Raw genomic sequence first — 20,284 nt, 5'->3', positions numbered from 1 at the left:
TTATTATTTCTTTCCTTCTGCTGGTATTAGGTTTTTTCCCCTTCTATAGCCTCTGCCCCTGCTCACTGCCTAGAAAAGTCATGCCATTTGTGACAGGCAAAGACAGCACACAGCTCATTGAAAATCTATTTTTTGGGGAACAGCTAATACCCAGGCATGCTCTGCTTTAGAGGGAGGTGTGTCAAGCACTCCACATATGAATATCTGAACATGAAACCAATAATGGCCCAGAACAAACCAAAGCTGTGGACAGAAACATAACTGCAAGTGTTTTAGCAGGAAACAAGCAGGTGAATTAACAGTAAAATACATGTCTTCATAACCAACCAGACAACTTTCATTTTATTCTTCTTGAGATGTCTGGGAGCAAATTGGGTACATTGGTCAGAAACTAAATAATTTCTGGTCAGTGTTCAAAAGCAAAACACCTTCTCTGGTCTGCAGAGAGCCAATATAGAATTGAGAAAAGCCTCTGAAAACACATTCAGCTTTGCTTAAACAAGATAGGATTTTTCTCTCCTTCAAGTCCTGACTAGTTCACAATTCACCTCTGTTAAGGAACAGGCAGCTATACATTTTCCTTATAAATTCCAAACAGCTACTGCTCATTTGCATCTCCTTCTTCAAATCCAGCCATCCCAGTTCCTCTGAGGTTAGCTGCCCAGAAGCTAAGAAGAAATGTTTTCTCTATGAATGCATAATTGGTCATTGATGAAGAAACAGGCACTCACTCAGTCTTACCTGACCTAGGAAAAAAGTTTCTAACCATATTTCCAGATGTCCATGTCAGTCAACACAATCTCCATATAATTTATAAGGTATTAAATATCAAAAATAATGGATCTTTTCAGTTAGCATCTTGGCAGATGATGATAGCAGTACATTTTATTTGAGAAGCCAGCACAGACTTCTCCCAGTAAAACTGCAAAGAGAAAACTGTGAGCATTGGCCCCAGATCCTACTAGAAAAAAGCTGCCATTATACTCCATTACAGTTAAAGCTATGTATGTACCTCCTGGATGGCATCCAATCACATAGAACTTTTCCCTCCCTCTTAATTTTTTTAATTTTTTTATTAAAAATAAGTCCTCTCAATGACTAGACAGTGGTTTCTAATAAAGAAATAAACTGAAAATCAACCGGGGGAATGTGTGTTGAAAGTAATGGGAGATTTTTTCAGAATCACCAGTAACAAGATACTTCTTTGTAGTCAACTTTCTGTGCTATGTGACATGCCATAGGGACTAAACGCTCCAGTCTAATGTATAACTCAGAAGTGCCAGCAAAGTGCCAGAAAGTACAAATTAAATGAGGGGAAACTGCAAAAGGAAAGGTGGAGTTATTTACTTAGGACTTGAATATAGCTTAAGAGTTTTAAACATGCTCAAGTTTGTTTTCTCTCTCTGAGCTCTTCTTTGAATATCTGGAAAGATATTTGGGCATCCTTACATTCTACAGAAAAAAAAAAAAAAAACCTCAAAAGTAAAAGATGATAAAGTAATTAAAGTAGCCTTTTTAGGAAATTAGGTATGTATTTTGCCGATTGTATTCTAAAAGTAAGACATTTTACTCTTCAATGTTCAGGTTCTGATGAAAAGTCAGTATGAAGCAGTTGGAAAAGATGTTGCACTTTAGGTAAAAGAGGAGTCTCAAAGGATAAATAGAAGGTCAGTAAAGTATAGAGCAAGGGCCTTAAAATCATACAAACTTGGTTTCCCATTTCAGATCTACCACTTTTGTTTATTCACAAATATCACTTGAGTGTCTACTATATGCTAGATACTGTACTGAAATAGAATAATATTGCTGCCCTCATGGAACATACATCTTATGGACAGTGACAGACACTGAACAAATAAGTTAAACAGAAGAATATCAGAGAGTGCCTTGAAGAAAATTATAATAGAGTACAGTGACAATAGTAATGGCATATCTATTGTAGATTGAATGATCAGGAAAGGCCTCTCTGAAGAGGTAACATCTGAACCTGAATGATAACAAAGAGCCACCCACATGGCGACATAGTGGAAAACTATTCTAAACAGAGATAACATCAAAAGCAAAGGCCCTAAGACAAAAATGAGCTTCATTTATTAAAGGAATGGAAAGAAGACCGGTGTACCTAGAGTTCAAGTATGAAAAAGAATAGTAAGAGATGAGGTTGAGCAATAGATAAGAGCCTTATCTTGGGAAGCCTTACCATGGTTAGGTGTTGGATTTCATAAAGACCCACTTAATAACTACAAGACTTTGGGCAAGTTGCTTAACTCTGTCTCATTTCCTTCACTTGTAAAAAAAAAGATAATAAAAGTACCTACCTCTTATGATTGTTGTAAAGATTAAAAGAGAAAATATGTGTAAAGCACAATGCCTGACACACAGTAAATATTCAATAAATGTAATTGTTATTATATATTAGAATAAGTCTCTCTGTAACTGGGGGCTTAGAATCAGACAGGCTGTATGCAAGTCGTGGTTCTGTCACTGATTGATTGGCTGTATGACTTTGACCAAGTTACTTAAGCTCCCTAAGCCTCAGTTTTATCATCTTAAAAACGAGGTTAGATTTTGTGTTCTACTTCCTGACACATATTGACCATTTGAAATGTATTAATTAATATTGTTATTGTTATTATTCAAACTCTTTCTGGTCTCATAAGTGGGAGTAGGCAGCCACTTTTGTGGAATATTTTCAAAAAAACTTAGAAGGATTTCTTTTCCCCAAAGCCTCCCTCTTCTTCTCCTTAATGGCAGAAGTTCCACCATTAAAAATGTGTTCCTTATGCTTACGACTCAGTCCTGGCTGGTCAAAAGAGTACTGGTTAAGAAAACAGGCTTTAATGACATACAGAAATGGGATCAAATCAAACTGCCACTTAAAGTTCTATGACTGTTCTTCAGCTTGTTGAGCCTCAGTTTTCTTATCTGTAGAATGTGGCTAATCATAAAATCTCTCTCATGTTATTGTTGTGAAATAATGCGTGTAAATTTCTTAGCACAGTATCTGGCATTTAGTAAGCACCATCATCTATATCAGCATTATTAAGAAGTACTGTTAGTTCTGGCTCAGCGTCAATGACTCTAGAGTTCCAGCCTTAGAACTATCAGAGACCTCAGAGATAGCTGAGAACAACCTGCTTATTTTACTTATAGGGGAATTCAGGCATAAAGGGAGGAAAGTACTTGCCCACATTTACACTGTGAGTAGAAAAGCTTAGTATGAAAACCAGATTTGAGCTTCCAGCCCAAACTTCTTTATTACAACACAGAGTTAGCATTTAGATCTTGCTCAGGGAGCATATTTTGCTGAAAAGAATGGTGGAGATAGAGACAGAAATAGAGAAAAAAAGCAAGTGAGCCTCCTGCTGCAGGATGAAGCCTAAGGTCATGACATGAACAGCTTTGCTGACTGGAAGTTGCCTAGGCTTGGGTCTTCATTAGCCTTTTAAGGACTTTGTGGCTTGGACAAGAACATAAATACCCAAAGGTAGACAGACTAAGCACAGAATCACAGAATTTGGACAATTCAGGGCTTTATAACCCTTTTAAAAACAAAGAAATGTGATGTTTTAAAATCAGAATTTCCTTATACTTCCTTATATGCATTGATAAGTATAGCATAAACTTAATTAAAATAATTGCATTTATTTAGGGAGAGGCATCCTTCTCTTTTTAATGTTTATGGTCTTTAAAGTTTTAATCCAGTCTTACTGTGGAGGCTGAGATTTGGTTCCAGGTACGTATTCCCCTTTATTTTGCTGTCTTTTCTATAGCAATTATCATCTGCCATTACTTTTTAACTTGGTTATATGTTTGTTTTTGGCTTTTCCTGCTCTGACTCTAGAATAGAGTATTTAAAACAGCTTTTTGTCTGTTATTGTTACCATTGCATCCTCAATAATTAGAAGGGTGTCTGGCACATCATAGTTGATGTTCAAGAAATTTGTTAAATAAGTAAATAATGAATTCTCGGTCCCTAAGAATTCTGTCAAACTGAATTCCAAGAACTTCAAACTGCCTTGAACTAAGGCTAGTCCAGAAGTCCCAGAATCTTCACTGAAGAAGGTGACCCTTATTTTCAGCCTTGATACCACCAACTTGAGTGAGGAAGGTAACAAGCTGAGCAGTTTACCCTGGACTAGCAAATGGGAGGAGTGGAGGCTTTAAAAAGTCTATAAAGTTGGAGCTTCTCCATGATAAGAAGGAAAGCTAGTTGTTATGGCCATAAAAGTCATCCCAGTCTTTGAGCCTGCCTGGCTTCCCTCACTGCCACATTTTAGGCCTCGCACTGGCTTTACTCCTCTATACTCCTAAACTTAGTACCTCTCTGGATGCTTGAGAAAGAATAGCTTCATTCCCAAATATTCAGAGAGCGAAAGAAGTGAAGCAGTAGGAAGTACATAGCTTTTTAGAAATCTGAATACAGAGTAAATTTTTACTCAGTAGTCTGTGCTTTGGCTTCCTTGTTAAAACAAACTGCTTCATAGTTTAAGAAGCATTTCACCAAGTCCTCCAGAATCAGGAGACATTTGGGGAAAGAATCCAAGCATATATGAAATGAGAACATAGATTTCCAGCTACTGCAGGCAGTTTTGGAAAAGAGGGATATATGGAAAACGCAGTGTATGTTTTGGACTCAGTGGTACACAGAGTAATGTTAAGAGTGGGACAAGAAAGTTGCAGTTGCCGAAGCCCTACCATGAGTTGAAGGATGCTGATGCTCAAGAGGACAGTCATGTCTCCCTATCCCAATCCTGCTTTAGTTATTTTAATTAACCAGATTCCTTTCCCAAGATGCAAACACCAATGGGAGGACTAAAACCTGTGGGTGGAGGAATCTCATTCACACTTTAGTATAAATCTATTCAACCTGTCATTGCCTTGACAGAGGTTTATGTATAGGTTTTGGTCCACAAAAAAGCAGTATTTCTGAAGAAGGTGAGGGAAGATGTTGGAGAGGGTCACAGGAAAGACAGCATTTGGGAAACCATAACAAATATAAGATGCAGTGGTTTAGGGGTGGAGACAGAGATGGAAGAAGGTTAATGGAGATATAAAACAACCTCTGTCTCCATTTTTTCAGAAGACTTGGCCTAGAAGGTCATGAACAACAAAATTCCTATAATTTTAAACCTGACCTAGGGTTGATCACACTGGTAATGCTTTTAGAAAAGGCAGTGTTTGCTGTCATTTCATGGGAACCAACACATAATATGGTTTATGAGATCTTAGCATTGCTTTCCCTGAGAGTTAGAAGGTACAAGGGTGATAACTGGGAATTCCCTGGGCTGCCACACTGGGACCACCACTTATTCTAGTTATTGATCAGTCAGCTATCCAGCTCCAAAATCATCTCATTGTTGTCAGATGGTCTGTTTGCCCTGACTTTCTCCAGGACTCCTAGCTGTCCTAGGGAATTTAATCAAATCTGAGTAATCAGGAATCAGCTTGGCAAGAAGCCCCAAATAAATTAAAGTCAAATTAGACAAATCAGAGAAGGTAGAAGTTAATCTTTCAGCTTGATTCCTGAAAAGTCACCCAAGGGTTTGCCGTTTACAATTCTGCATTAGTCTTCAGACAGCCTGAAAAACAAAGTATTGGAATTTACTTGAGTACAAATATAACTTAATAAGTTCTTTCTTGAAGGATGGAGAGAAAATAAAGGAAAAATGGCTCTGGGTGCCTACAAATAAAGGCAAAGTTTAATAAATAGTTGACCAAGTATAACTGCTAGATAATCCAGATATATTTATTACATTTGATGAGCATTTGAAATCCAAGTTGTAATTAAAGCTGAATTATTGCTTTTGTTTTTAAATGTAAAATAAAAATCAATTTTATATTTAATTATACATTGCATTTTGTTGGTTACATTGTTCATATGACACAAGTTTTTATTATTAGCATGTTATATTAACTATAAAAATTGAAATCACTTAAAATAAATTGAAATATGGAAAATTAAACAGAACTAAATATGGAGATTACACAAAAAATTAGTTAATTTTTTGATATATTTTATGTCAACCTGGTTAACATATCCCATTAAACTGTTTGGTGTCATCATCCTGAAATTTTATAATTTTGAGAGCCAAGGGCACAAACAAAAAGTTACATACAGTTTATACTTTACAAGTGGGAAAGAAAGAATACTAAAAAAACAAAAAGATTACTCATACTTTGATTACTAATTTGATCTTACAACATAACCTAACAAATGAACTTAGCCTAACTTAACCTAATTTAATTGAACTGAACCTAATGCTTATACATTCTATGTATAATGTTTTCACAAGACAATATAATGCATGATTATTTTTTAGGACTTTAGATAACAAGAAAAAAGTAATGCATTTTTGAAAGTTTAGTTTTATTATTGTTCTATCGTTTTAGCACTTTTTTTTCAATGATTCCCTAACCCAGGCTCAGATTTAGTCATTTTAGTCATTTGTGTCCTGGTAAGGAGACAGATCTTACAAAAGAAACTAGGCAATTTACTGTATATCAAGCCTGGAATTGTTTTTTTCTTTCTTTCTTTCTTTAATATAAGACTCATCAACAAACAGTATTAAGTCAGGATTTGGTATTGGAGCATCCAAAAATTCTGTTCTGGGCGTGGATACTTTTGATTTACAGAATCACAATGAAAACATTCTCCTCATTCAGTAATGGTTATATAGTTTTGGGAGAATGTTACACTAGCAAATGTTAATACAAGGAGGAGAAAATAATAATTCATAATTAATCAATTGGTATAAAAATGTTGGATAGTTTCCATTAGTGATAGGGATTTATACATACAGTAACATTTGATTTAAAGGTTTCATGTAAGGGGAGTGGGTGAGGGTATGGGTGAAATAGGTGATGGGGATGATTAAGCAGTGCACTTGTGATGAGCACAGGGTGATGTATAGAATTGTTGAATCACTATATTGTATACCTGAAACAAATATAACACTGTATGTTAACTATACTGCAATTAAAATAAAATAAAATATAAAGGATTCATGTAAGAAAAAATAAGGTTACATTATGCTCATGTTTTAAACTTAAAAATCAGTATTTTTAAATCTATATATCTTCAAAAAGAAAAACAAAGGTTAATGAGAATTTTAGGAATTTGATTATTGTTTAAAATTTTTACCTTTTCTATTAATGTTTTATGGTGTTTGGGGTTTTTGTTTTGTTTTGTTTTGTTTTGTTTTTAATCACTTCCTGGCACAATTTAAGCAACTTACAAGATGCATTGTTCATGGAGGATTTACTTTAAAAGTCTTAGCATTTTTAAGTTGCCATATCATCCAAATATTTTAAAAATTAATTAATACAAATTCTCAGAATGTTTTATTGTTTTGCAATGTTTTAATTGTTTTGTCTTGTGTGTGTGTGTGAGGAATGTAGATGAGGGAATATATTTCCATTCCTTCTGACAGGAGCACCAATGTAGCACCTTTCAAGCTATATTGTGCTCAGAAGTTCTATTTACATATTTTAATATTCTTAAATCTACATTTCATCCAATAAACAGTAAAACATTTTAAAGATTATTTTATTTATTTTGTTGTTTAAGTGGGTTATAAAAAAATGTTTTATTGTCTTTTGTATATTTGTAAATATTGATTTTAATTGCTCCTGAACTAGGCACCAGTTTAGTAGCTTCCTAACTGCATTTTGATCCAAAGCATCATATGAAAGCCATGGTATTTTGCAAGTTTTACAAATGCTCAAAAAATACAAGTTTTAAATTTTTGTGTGTTTTGTTTTGTAGGGGGTTGCTTTATGAGTATTTTCACTCAATTTGGTCCTGATTTGGGCACAAATTTAGCAGATTTCTACCTGTATTGTACTCTAAAATTTCACACAAATGATACAGTATTTTTAAATTTACAGAACCTCAAAAAATAAATAAAATATAAATGCAAATGTTAGGAATTATTTTTTGTTGTTTTTATTGTTTTGTAATTTTTTTCTGAGTTTTATTTTATTGATTTGGGTTGGTTTATGTAGTTTTTTCAATATGCTCCTGACCTGGCCACAAATTTAGCAGCAATCTGGGACATTGTGCTCCAAAATTTAATATGAGAGAATAAGTGATTTAAAGTTACAGATCTCTACTCTCCACCCAAAAAAACATTAAGAAAGTTTTAAGAAAGATTTTTAAATGTGTTTTATTGTTTTATTTTTTGCTAATATTTTGTTGTTAATTTTTTTTTTTTCAATTTGCTCCTGACCTGGGCACAAATGCAGCAGTATTCTGGCTGCATTGTGCTCCAAAGTTTTATATGAAGAATATTTTATAGAATCAGTCTCTCAAAAGAAAGATAATTGGAAATTAAGAAAAAATGTTGGTGTTGCTAGTTTTTTAATGGATATTTGTTGTTTTATGTGATTTTCTATTTTGTACTTATTTGGGGCACACATTTAGCAGCTTTCTGGATTTGAAGTTTCATATGGAAATTTTAATGTAGTATAAAAAAAAGGAAGATTTTTTTTAAAAAAATGACACTGCTGGGACCTGCAAATGTGTGAATCCAGTTACTTTTGTTTCTTCCCATCCATATTCAGGCAAACACAATTTATGTTTCTACTTTCAAAATATATACAATAAATTTTACCAGCTCTTTTAAATTTGACACATTTCTTATTAATAATGTTAGGCTAAAATATGTTCTTGAGCTAAAATATACTCTATGACAATACAAAAATGGAAAAAAAGACTCACATGTATCAGTAGTAACACAAAGTTTTTTTTTTAAATAATCCCTGAATTTGTTCTATATTTATAGGCCCAACCTAATTACCAAATATTACCAAAGTGGAAATATCTTTAAAAAAAAATTTAAAATAATCTCCATATCACTAAAGTCAAGGCCACTGGCTACTCATATAATGTGATACAATGAAATTACAACACAGCAGAAGAGTTTGGCAATCTCTTTTGGTTGTTGTAATTAGACCTGACCTATAATTATTGAACAAAACAGCATATGCACAATAAACATTCAAATAAATGTATCTGACTGTATTCAGTACATTAATCTGTTTTCAGTATCATTAGCTTCAAACTGTCTTGTTCATAGCATAGGAAAAATCATAAGAAAGACCATATCTGGACCTAAAGACAGTTCTCATTACCTAAAAGGTGGATTCTAACATCAGTTCACCACCATTATGTGTTGTTTGATCACTAATCTCTTCTTGAATAGCTGGAAGGGAAGGCTTTGTGGTTAGAGGTGTTTCAGTCTTAAACAGGGACTCCATCTTGATATGGGTATTGATGTAGAAGGACTTCTGAAAAGACTCAAGGGTGAAGTAATAGATAAAAGGGTCAAAGCAACAGTTCAGAGTTGCAAGGCACAAGGTGATTGGGTACATAATCTTTGCAAATCTTTCCAACAAGCAATTAGTAATGGCTTGGGAGCGCACTAGGGCATACAGGAAGAGGACAGAGTTATAGGGTACAAAGCATACCATAAAGACTGCCATATGCACTGTGATCATCTTCAGCACTTTTTTCTTATTGGTCCCGATTTGAGACAGTGTAGCAGGCTTGCGAAGGGTTCTTAGCACCACAGAAGAGCAAGAGACATTCAATATCAGAGGAATGATGAAACCAACAACTTCAATAAATATGGTGATCTTGGACAGATAAGTCTTCCAGACACGTTTGGAGAAGCCCTCAAAGCAGGTGGTGGTTGCATTGTTGACATTAGTGGTGGAGAACAAAGAAGCTGAAATACCACCACTAAGGACTAGGATCCAGACTCCAGCACATACAATGGCAGAATTCCTCCTTGTCCTAATGGTACGAGATCGGAAGGGATAAACAATGGCCAGGAAACGATCCACGCTAATACAGGTGAGGAATAGCATGCTCCCATAGATGTTGGTGAGGAATGCAGTCCCAGAGATCTTGCAAAGGGTGTCACCAAAAGGCCAGTGACGGTTGAAATTGTAAAATATTTTGAAAGGTAGAGTGCAGACAAAGAGCAAATCAGAAAGGGCCAGATTGGTGATGAAAATAGCAGTCTCACTTCTCATTTTCATGCGGAAGCAGAAGACAAACAGAGAGGCACTGTTGGTTATCAGACCCAGGATGAATACAACACTGTAGACAGCACCATTTAGATTATACTTGAAGGAATCATCAACAATGCAAGTATTATTGGCAGTAGCATTGCCTAACCTGGGTCTGAAGCTTGAATTTAAATCTTGAAATTGAAAGTCAATGAATCTTCTGTCACCCATTGATTTTTTTTTTTTTTTCAGAAGGCCTGCTGGCTGCAGGGTTCACCACTTTGAGACTAGAGACTGGTAAGAAATATTTTCCTCCTATGGGAGACAAGATGGAATGAATAATCAAATCTGCCTTCCATTCATTTCTATGGAGTAAAAGATACCCTGTCTACCCAGAATGGAAACAATATGCACATTCAACTGGTTTGACAAGTACATTTTGAGCACCAACCATATCTTAAAAGGTACTATAAGAGTATGTTGCAGGATTGGGAGAGATCACACTCAATATAATATATGCAATACCATATGTAGCATTGCAATGAACAGGAATAAGAGACTAAACAGCAATGGAGGAGACTAACAGCAATGGGGGGCTGGGGATGGAGACTAAACAGCAATGGGGGATGGGGATGGGGATACATTTAACTCTGATAGTTAAAATGACACTAATAATTTGAAATGCATATGGAGTTTTTTAATTTTCAAAAAATGCGTTTTATTTGATTCCCAAAGGAACACCATAAGGTAGGCAAGAAAGGAATTTATCACCATATTACAGGAGAAGAAACTGAAGTTTATGTAATTTAGAATTACAATGTCAGAATTAGAAGAATGTGTAAATGGTACCGTCAGAACCAGAATTCAGGTTTTTCATTCCTAACCAAAGAATTGTTAAACTTATCTAAATTATATTGTCTCTCTTCCAATACTAGTAAACCTCATTGTCTGAATATTAGTTCTATTGCATGAGACTACAGGTCGATATGGGACCTCCAGGACATGCTCTTAAAGAAGTTATGACTAAACTTCTGAAGTAAATTATTGATTCACCTTTTTCTTCTAAAACGTGAGTTCAGAGAGCAAGGATCCTTCAGTTGATTAAAGCTTCTGGTGAAAAGATTTTTCACAGTATTACATAGCCTTTCTAGGGTGATAATTCAAATAAAAATCTCAGAGTTTCCCTCTTGCAGATTGTAGTTCCCTCTCCAAGTTTTTCTCTTCTAGATGCCTAGCCTAGGATGTCTTCTTCTCCCCTTCCCACTGCCCAATCCGTTACTTTCATGTCTTCAGCTCCTAAAGTGGCCCTAATCAATAAAAACTTTTCTGGCTGAATACAAGTGAAGTGTGAAAAGTAGATTTGACTTAAATGCCTATCTCCCTGTCCCACTATATACTTCTGATCTGATCAGTAACCAGCCCTTTGCTTGCCACTGCTTATACATGTGGCAGTCATTAACTTAATCATCTTTGTTGGGTATCTGGGCTAACATTGTTCAAAACTGCATATAGAAATCTTACTAACTTTCTAGGTTAACAGCTGCCATAGGAACTGTCTTTTGAATTCTCTGTAATATACTATGGACAAGTAACTGTGGAATGAATTCTTTTCAATGAGGAGGATATGGAGTAAAAGTGGTCTTCACTCCCTGACATAACCAATAATGGATTTTCACATGATTATATTTTAAAATGTGAAAGGCATTTTTCTGAAGTGATTTCTCCTTACATTACTCTTTCCTTCCAACTCCCAGGGAACAGGTTAAAGGGCCACTCTTTGTAACAGAGAAGGGAGTGGAGGAAGGAATCTGCCTGAGATATAGAGGCCTGAAGTTACTTCAACCAGCGTTTGGATTGAGAAAAAAAAATGATTTGAGAAAAAAAAATTCACTCACTGCAGTGCCTAGAGGGAGAAATGGCCTTGGAGAGATGACTTATGGGATGTAAATCAAAGAGTTGTCACTTTTAATAGCTAAAGTTCTCAAGTTAAGATTGGAAACTTGTTATTTCTCAATTCTCATGCAAAAAAATCTTTATGGAGTGCCTCCCCTGAGCCTAACACTGCACTAAGATCATATTCGTTCTTGGCCATTTCATCCCACAGGCCCAGCTCAATGTCTGCCACAATCAACCTTGATATGTAAAAGCAAAGCATAGTAAGAACCTTGACCAAGTAAGGTCCAAGAGGGGAAAAAAACAGACAGTGAAGAAATAAAAATAGGTGAGAAGAGCAAAAGAGGAGATGGGAAAGAAAGTAGCAAAGAAATTACAACTGAAGAATTGAGAGAATGAGAAGAAGAAAAGGTGAAAGAAAGAGGACCTTGCTGGGGAGAGGTCAGTACTGCTATCTAATTTGTATTTAGGACCTTGGGAGGTATTTCTGGTTCACAATTCCTCAATTCTTCTCTACTACTTTGCTTCATCTCACTCCTTCTAGTTTTCTCAGAAAGAACAGTATGCAATCACTATGTTTAAGGTCACTGAAGCTGATCAGCAAAAACAGGAAGAGTCTGAAAAATCTCAGTTAATGGGGTTCATATCTCACTTGGGGAACTGTAGACCTAAGTTTCTGCAGGTTCTTTCACCAATGGGATGGCAGAAGGAAAAAGAGAATGGCAAACTTCTCAACTGCTTAAACCACTTTATATACTATTTTAACACCTACCACTCACTACCCATTAGTCTGGATGCCATTTTTTTAATTGTTAAAAGAAATAAAGAGAGTCAAAAATATTCCTGTAATGTAATTACACATTCTAAAGAAATTAAGGGACTGAAAAATCCCTAATATTAAAGCCAAGCTTCATTCATTCTAATCTGCTTGCACCTGCCTTTTACAATAAGTACTGCCAATAAGATTTGGAAAATGTTTTCATAATAGATGTCTTTTCACCTGTACCCAGAGTTCCTCCACTCTGTCCACTGATAACCTTTCTACACAGCATGCTTCTAGCTCACTGGCTATTATTTTGTACTACCCAGGATGGTGTGTTTCAAATAGGTGAAATTTGTCTCCCTGGTTTTCCATTCAGTTTTATGTCTCCCAGAACATATACACTATACCAACAACAGGCAGTCTGGCACTTCTGCTCTGCTGCTTTGAGGAACCAAATCCTGTGGGATAGAAAGGACCACAGACAAGAAAGCTTTACAGTCTCAATCCTGAAGACAGGGCATGGGAAAACTGTCACTAAGGCCCTATTCATAACTTCCCTTTGCTTGAACACATAGCACCTTTGCTGTCTAGCAGTAAGGGTGTGGTTCTGGGACTTAACACAGCATTGGAAGCAAGGAGTTCTATTTCTGACCCAGACACTAGTTCACTCTGTAACTTGACTATACTGTTTCTCTTCCCTGTATAAACATTACCTCTGAGTCTCCCAGCTGAGACTAAGAAGATTCAACAGGGCTTGTGAGTAGCTTTATGAGTTTGCCAGTATTCAGTCCTACCTAATCACAAAGAAACATTATAGAAGATCTTTTTTCCTTCTTTTCTCTGACACAACTAGACACTTAGGTCTCTGTCTTTCTTGGTAAGCCAAATTTACCAAGCAACACATCTTTCTCCTAACACCATGTATACCTTATACCTCAGAAAGCCCCCTTTGAATTTCAACCTTTACACAATTTTCTCATAATATAACAATCCAGGAGGGTGCCCTCAAAAGGACTATCTCCCTTTGAGCTATGGTTAAAAAATCAGAGAGTTGGGGCGCCTGGGTGGCTCAGTTGGTTAAGCGACTGCCTTCGGCTCAGGCCATGATCCTGGAGTCCCGGGATCGAGTCCCGCATCGGACTCCCTGCTCGGCAGGGAGTCTGCTTCTCCCTCTGACCCTCCTCCCTCTCATGCTCTCTGTCTCTCATTCTCTCTTTCTCAAATAAATAAATAAAATCTTTAAAAAAAAAATCAGAGAGTCATTTGACTCTCAAGCTGATTCTAAAGGAGAATCAATGATATTCAAAAAACAAGTTCTCTTCTGACTGACTTCCTTTCTTTTGACTAAAAGAAACTTTTTTAACCACTAGATTTTCATAAATGGCTAATATGCTGTGCACTGAATGAAGGCAAGGGGCCAACATGAGCTTCAGATGAGATGAAGAAGAAAAAATACAGGCTGATTCAGTTAATTAACTATTCCACTGCAAGTAGCATGGTACTATTGTCTTGTAAAGACCTTTGCATCCAATCACTCCAATAACTAATCACTTAGGGGGTTCAGAGTACTAGGTGGATGTATTTTCACTGACAATGAGCAGGAGGCAGATCACCCGAAGGTTGACCAAAGGGAAATCTGACCCTCAATGAATTTTTAACTTTGACCTACACATATGGACCCAATTTGAACAGTTCATAGTAGTGTTCACATTTTAAAAAAACTTCTAATAATGATGAAATATACCATGTTTGGGGGCTTTGGGGCTCCTGGAGGAAGTGGAGTTAGCTTTTTGGCCCTACAGAGATGAATACCTAAATCACTTCACTAAATGCTAAACTTTCAGACACTAAATGCTAAACTTTCAGATGGTAACATTGAAAACAAAGTTCTAACTCCTGGCATATTCCCAGTAGCCTAGAAAGCCTGGCTTACTTTTGTTCCCTACAGAAGACAGTCCAGAGTTTAGGAAGACAAGGCCTTGAAGGCAGAGTATACTCAAATTCTCTTACCTTGCTCCGGTTTTGTTTTTGTTTTTTTTTTTTTAAGATTTTATTTATTTTTGACAGAGAGAGAGAGTGTACAAGCAGGGGAAGCAGCAGGCAGAGGGAGAGGGAGAAGCAGGCTCCCTGGGGCTCGATCCCAGAGTCCTGGGATCATGACCTGAGCCAAAGGCAGATGCTTAATGGTCTGAGCCACCCAGGCGCCCCACCTTGCTCCGTTTTTATTGAGCTTGGGTCAGGTCAGAGTGCTTCTGATCCTCAGAGAATTTCCTCTTTCTACTCTGGTTGAAGCTTAGGAACACTGACAATAGTTTTCAGAGGAAGCCAAAACCTATTGTGTCCTTGCCTATAAATATCTAGCAGTGAAGCAAGCTAAAAAATACAAAAATGTTGCAAAAAAATACAGATCAAAACCATTCTGCTGGAGTAATAGGGAATATGTCCAGACTGCTGCTTCTCAGATGAGAGTGGCTGCTAACAGATAAGACCAAGTCACAGGCGAGGGTTTTAGAGGGGAGGGGTGTGGGGGGATGGGTTAGCCTGGTGATGGGTATTAAGGAGGTATTGCACGGAGCACTGGGTGTTATATGAAAACAGTGAATCATGGAACACTACATCAAAAACTAATGATGTACTCCATGGTGATGGACATAACATAATAAAATTAAATTAAATTAAAAAAAAGACCAAGTCACAGGCATAGGTCACCATCATACACATGGTTCTAATTGATGTTCCTATGCATTGGTTGATGTTTCATAATAATTTTTAAAATACAACTTAGTCTTATGGCATTAATAATATGGAGGAGACCATAAGTAAATATTTTACTCCAGAGCTGAGCTGGGAAATTGATCTCTATCACATTTCATGCCAAGCAAGCCAGGCTGTGCATCAAATGTTCAGATTGATAAGCTTCATTTAGTTTTGATGAAGGAAATATCCTTTTAAAAATCACATCTCTGTGTTGACTTTGATTTGCACTGAGATTATTATGGCTGTTTTGCCTCCTCACTTTGAGAAGAGGAGGAAATTGACACAGGCCCTAATCTGAGCAGATCCTATCCTCAGTGATTAACTTGATTTTTTTCACTAAAATAATCCAGGCTCCCACTAACCCTTCACCTAATGACACAGTCTAATCTTTGAAAAATAATACTGTTTAGTCCTCAACATGATGGGGCCAAAGATTGCATCAACCCTACTAAAGTAGAATTTTCCCTAACAGTTATAGAGTAAGAGAACTGCAGAGAAATTGCTCAACCTAATATTATGAAATTGTCTAGAGTCTTGAGATTCAACATCATCTCAGAAGAAGCCCCAGACCATTTGGGAAACATTCTGGGTGTTCCTAAAAGAGTGCATTTCCAAATTCTGTGAGGTTCATACATGCCAACTGGGAATTTGGCTTTATTACACATATTTAAACAAGTAAATTAGTTATAAATTTGCATACCAATTCATCTGACATACTTGGATACTGATTTTGAAATATGAGTAAAAAATATGTCTCCTATCTCTAAAGGTATATACCAATGGCACAGAGGGCTTAAATCAAAGGATCTATATACATCTACACCAAAATTGTCTGAATTACAATAAACAATTACAATGACTCCATTCATTCTGGAGTTTTGGGTCTTATCATCTACAATAAATTGGAAGCATTGGTTACAAAAAAAGAAGTTGGAGAATGAAATTAAGAATTTTGGAGAAAGTTATTACCAGGAGAGTAGTACTCACCATATCAGTTCAAACCAAGCTCTAGCACCAATTTTATCCAAGACTTGGGTAATCAATGAACTTTCTGAAGATACTATTGTTAGGGATTTCCTCCAATGAATGCTATGAAATAGAATTAGTCACAGTAGTGTGCCATGGAGAGACCTTTCCAATAACATATATACCAAAATTATAAGGAAAAGAAATTTATTATATGATATAAATCAGAGTAAATTAAAGCCAACATATTTTAAAATGGTACCTAAATGTTTTGGATTTTTTTATTACAGAATTGCAGATAACATTTTATTTTTCACACCTGTCACTGATAAGCCATATTTTATTAGTTATATCAACAAACATAAAGTCCGTAAGTCTGTATTACCTATAATCATTAAAGATAACTAGTGACAAAAGGCATAAAAATACTTCATCACTTCCATAAGGCAATACATTACATTAAAAATAATTGAACAAAGGAGATTTATATTTTTTGGCCTGAAATTATATTGGTTCTTTTTTTTTTTTTTTCTTTTCTTTTTCTCTGGCAAAAACTGTTACTATTGGACAGGGGCCTTGATGGGGAAGAGGAAAGAAGAGTGGAACAACAGGTGGAGACCACACTGCCTTGGCTCTAACCTGCTAGATTTCTTTCTCCCCTAAACTACAGTGATATGAGCAAGGCTTCAATTGCTGGGTATTAGCACACTGACAACCACTGCTGCTTCTACTAGAATGTTCTAGGCCTAGCATATTCTGTAACATCTTCAAATCACAGCTCTGCCCAAAGTCCTGGTATAGAACTAGAAATACTCAGCAAAGGAATTCTTACAAGTAGCACCAGCATTTGAACACTACTCATTTACTGCCTGTAAAGTAGAATCATCTGCTAGTGCCAAACTTACACTATGGTCACATCTCACCCTCTTCTGAACAAAAGTGGCCTAAAAAAGCAGACTGGTAAATAAAACTCTTAACTCTCCCGAAATAATTTTTCCCTAATCTAAGAGAACCAAAACAAAAGAAAACAAAAAAATGAAGTCATTAAACAATCTAAAATATATTTGAAATCACCTTAATATTAAGGGGAATTGATTTTCACACTCCTCCAGAAAGCAGTATTTTTGAAATAAAATAAATATCATTTTACTGGCTTATGTTAAGGGAAGACAAAAACATTAACATTCCTTTCTTTTATGGCTTTCACAACTGATACAGATTTTTAAGAAAACTTCTTTTTATTTGGAATACAAGCAAACTAGGAAGTTCAAATACCCAGAGGTTTTCATATTTACTATTAATTCAATGTGGCCACATCCAGCCCCATCACTAACTAACTGTGTGATAGCAAGTCACAGTCCTTTCTGGACCTCAGTTTCTATTCTCCTTCCACCTTCGGCTTTGATTGACAGCAGCCTTTAACTGATGCTATTGTCAGTGGCCTTACAGGCTATTCTCTCCTATCAGTTGTTTCCATCTGCTCCCATTTATTTCTGCAAAAAATAATAATAATCCCTCAAAATCTGAGATAAAGGAAATTAATATTTATTAGACTCAATAAAACTATTGCTAGATTTATTTCATTTATTTTTAATTGAAGTATAACTGACATACAACATTGTATTAGTTTCATGTGTACAACACAATGATTCAATATTTGTATATATTGCAAAATGTTCACCACAATAAATCTAACTAACATGTGTTACCATACATAGTTTAGATTTATTTTAATTTCAGAAGCAAATATTGCTAATTAGTGCAAGGAGCTAAGAATCACAGATCAAGATGTCATTATATCCTAAAGTCTTCCTAATGCCCTCTTTTTCCTCATTCCCTTTGTGCCCATATCAGCAGGCGTATTGACTCTAATTGTGTTGGTTTTAATCCTCAACCTTTTCCACCTGTCCCCCAGTTATCTCTCTTCTCTGCCAAAGTACTTTAGAACATAACTATATAGAATCAATAGACTACCTAACCTATGCATGTTCTAATAACCAATTACTTACCTACTAAAAGTGAGGCTGGATTTCCAGTGGTAGGTGGCCTCCTATTAAATTCTCAATTTCCAGTACTAAAATTCACAACTATATTATAGGGTTTTTTTTCCCTCCCCCTTAAGAAGGCCAAGATCAGACTATACATGATAACCATACACAGTAAAAAAAAAAAAAAAAAAAAAAAAAAAGACAACTACACAGTTAGGCCCTGACCACACCACAGCAAGGGCAACAATTATCACTGTATTTTCTCTCAAAGGAAACTGAATAAATGAAGCCTTAGCTAAGCTTGGCCTGAGTGTTCTTGCAAGGCATCTTCCCATTCCTCCCTTTAACTCACAGAGAGTACAAATTCTGAAAGGCTAGTCTGATTGTTCCAGTAGGACATTCATTCACATCTCTGATTGGCAGGAAATGCTTTAGAGTGTAGATGCCATCAAGTGTTTCAGCTGAACTCATCCTTTTTAGCAAGAGTGCAACTTTTCATCTGTGACATGGCAAAAGGATTTACAATCTATGTTAATGGGGTATGTTTGGAATTTTGTTCTGAAAAATAAACATGTTTCAAAGCCGCTGGATAATCTGGAGCTTAGGCTATTATTGTTGTCTTCATGTTACTCAAATAAAAAGAAAAATGGTATAATTTGGTAAAATAGCAAAGTGAATAATCCCACCAAGCTCTAAATGTTCTAATCTTTGGATTCATCTGGTCTTTTCCATGCTTAAATAATGATGAATTACACTGCTATATTTCCTAAAGCAAAATAACTAAAACACAATATTTATCAGTTCAACAAGATCTTGTTACTAAAAGTCTTTAAAATATCCAACATATATAAAAGGTTTTAAATGACACATTATTGCATTTGTTTGGAAAACAGTGATTAATTTCACATATAATAGCAAATTCAACTTATGCCAGAATTAGTTTTTCATTTAAACATGTTTCTTCTTTTATGGTCAAGTTCATGAATTATTCAGCATAGCAAATGTCACATTTTCCATAAATCAATTAAGCATCAAAGGCATACCGCCACACATAGTTTTACTAGAAGAAACCTCATCATAATAGAAACCACATTAGCTCACAATCAATTGTAAACCAAAGAAATACAAAGCTAGCCAAAAGAATTTCTAAATTACTCTGATTTTAAATATGCTCTTTAGGACAACTGTATTTACGTGAAACAACAGCCTGAAAATCCAGTACTCTTCCACTGAAGCAGTATTATTGCCAAAACAATAGAAATTATTGCTTTTTTTAAAAAAAAACATTCAACACAAGGATCCCTGCTCAGCACTTCAGAGTTGAAGTCTAACTTCTTTCCCCAAACACTCAAAGCATCAGTGATTCTGCTGAAGTTTGTTATGCCGTCCCCCCGCCCCCAAACGCCCAAATCAAATCTTTCTCAAAGAGACTTACCCCAAGAAAGAGTGTGCAAGATGAAAGAATGTGCTCATGCCTGTAGACAATTAGCTAATAAACATGTAAATGGACAACTTGCACTTTAGAAGTGCATATTTTAATCCATATTTTTTTACAGGGAAAGGTTCGCCCAGCCCAAAGTAACAGACTCTGGGCTGCCGAAGCTTCTTACAACAAACCGCTCATTCTGAAAATGTGAGCTTATTTACATTTATCTCTTTTCTTTGTTAAGGAATGGCTCTCTTGAATGCGGTAGCCGGCATGCCTTTAAGAAACAGGACACAAGAAAAGGCCCAAAGTCCGGGCGGGAGCGAAGGCTGGGGGAACTCTTGGGGGTCTCAGTAGGAAATGCTTTTCATTGGATAAGGAGGCATTATTAGGAGCCGAGATCCCGCCCAATCCCCTGTGCTCCATCGTTTCCTTAGTCACCAATCACTGGACTGAAGAAGTTTTTCCTTAAAG

General features: G+C 36.0%; 1 protein-coding gene across 1 annotated transcript; it reads right to left on the bottom strand.

The window, feature by feature from the left end:
• Positions 1-5,723: 5,723 nt before the first annotated feature.
• On the bottom strand, positions 5,724-20,080 carry LPAR4 (lysophosphatidic acid receptor 4). The gene is made up of 2 exons (XM_045897354.3): positions 19,820-20,080; positions 5,724-10,332 (listed from the first exon to the last, which is right to left on the bottom strand). The coding sequence occupies exon 2, from the start codon at positions 10,246-10,248 to the stop codon at positions 9,136-9,138; it is 1,113 nt and encodes a 370-aa protein (XP_045753310.1). The 5' UTR covers positions 10,249-10,332; positions 19,820-20,080; the 3' UTR covers positions 5,724-9,135.
• Between the last annotated feature and the right edge of the window lie 204 nt (positions 20,081-20,284).

Source organism: Mirounga angustirostris, unplaced genomic scaffold, assembly GCF_029215605.1.
Source record: "Mirounga angustirostris isolate CCGP_5_RB_7025 unplaced genomic scaffold, mMirAng1.0.hap1 SCAF_11, whole genome shotgun sequence".
NCBI lineage: Eukaryota > Metazoa > Chordata > Mammalia > Carnivora > Phocidae > Mirounga > Mirounga angustirostris.
This window is presented reverse-complemented; position numbering and strand designations above follow the sequence as displayed.

Excerpts from the sequence above, each read along its gene's own strand:
- LPAR4 (XM_045897354.3), bottom strand. The coding sequence starts at position 10,248 with ATGGGTGACAGAAGATTCATTGACTTTCAATTTCAAGATTTAAATTCA.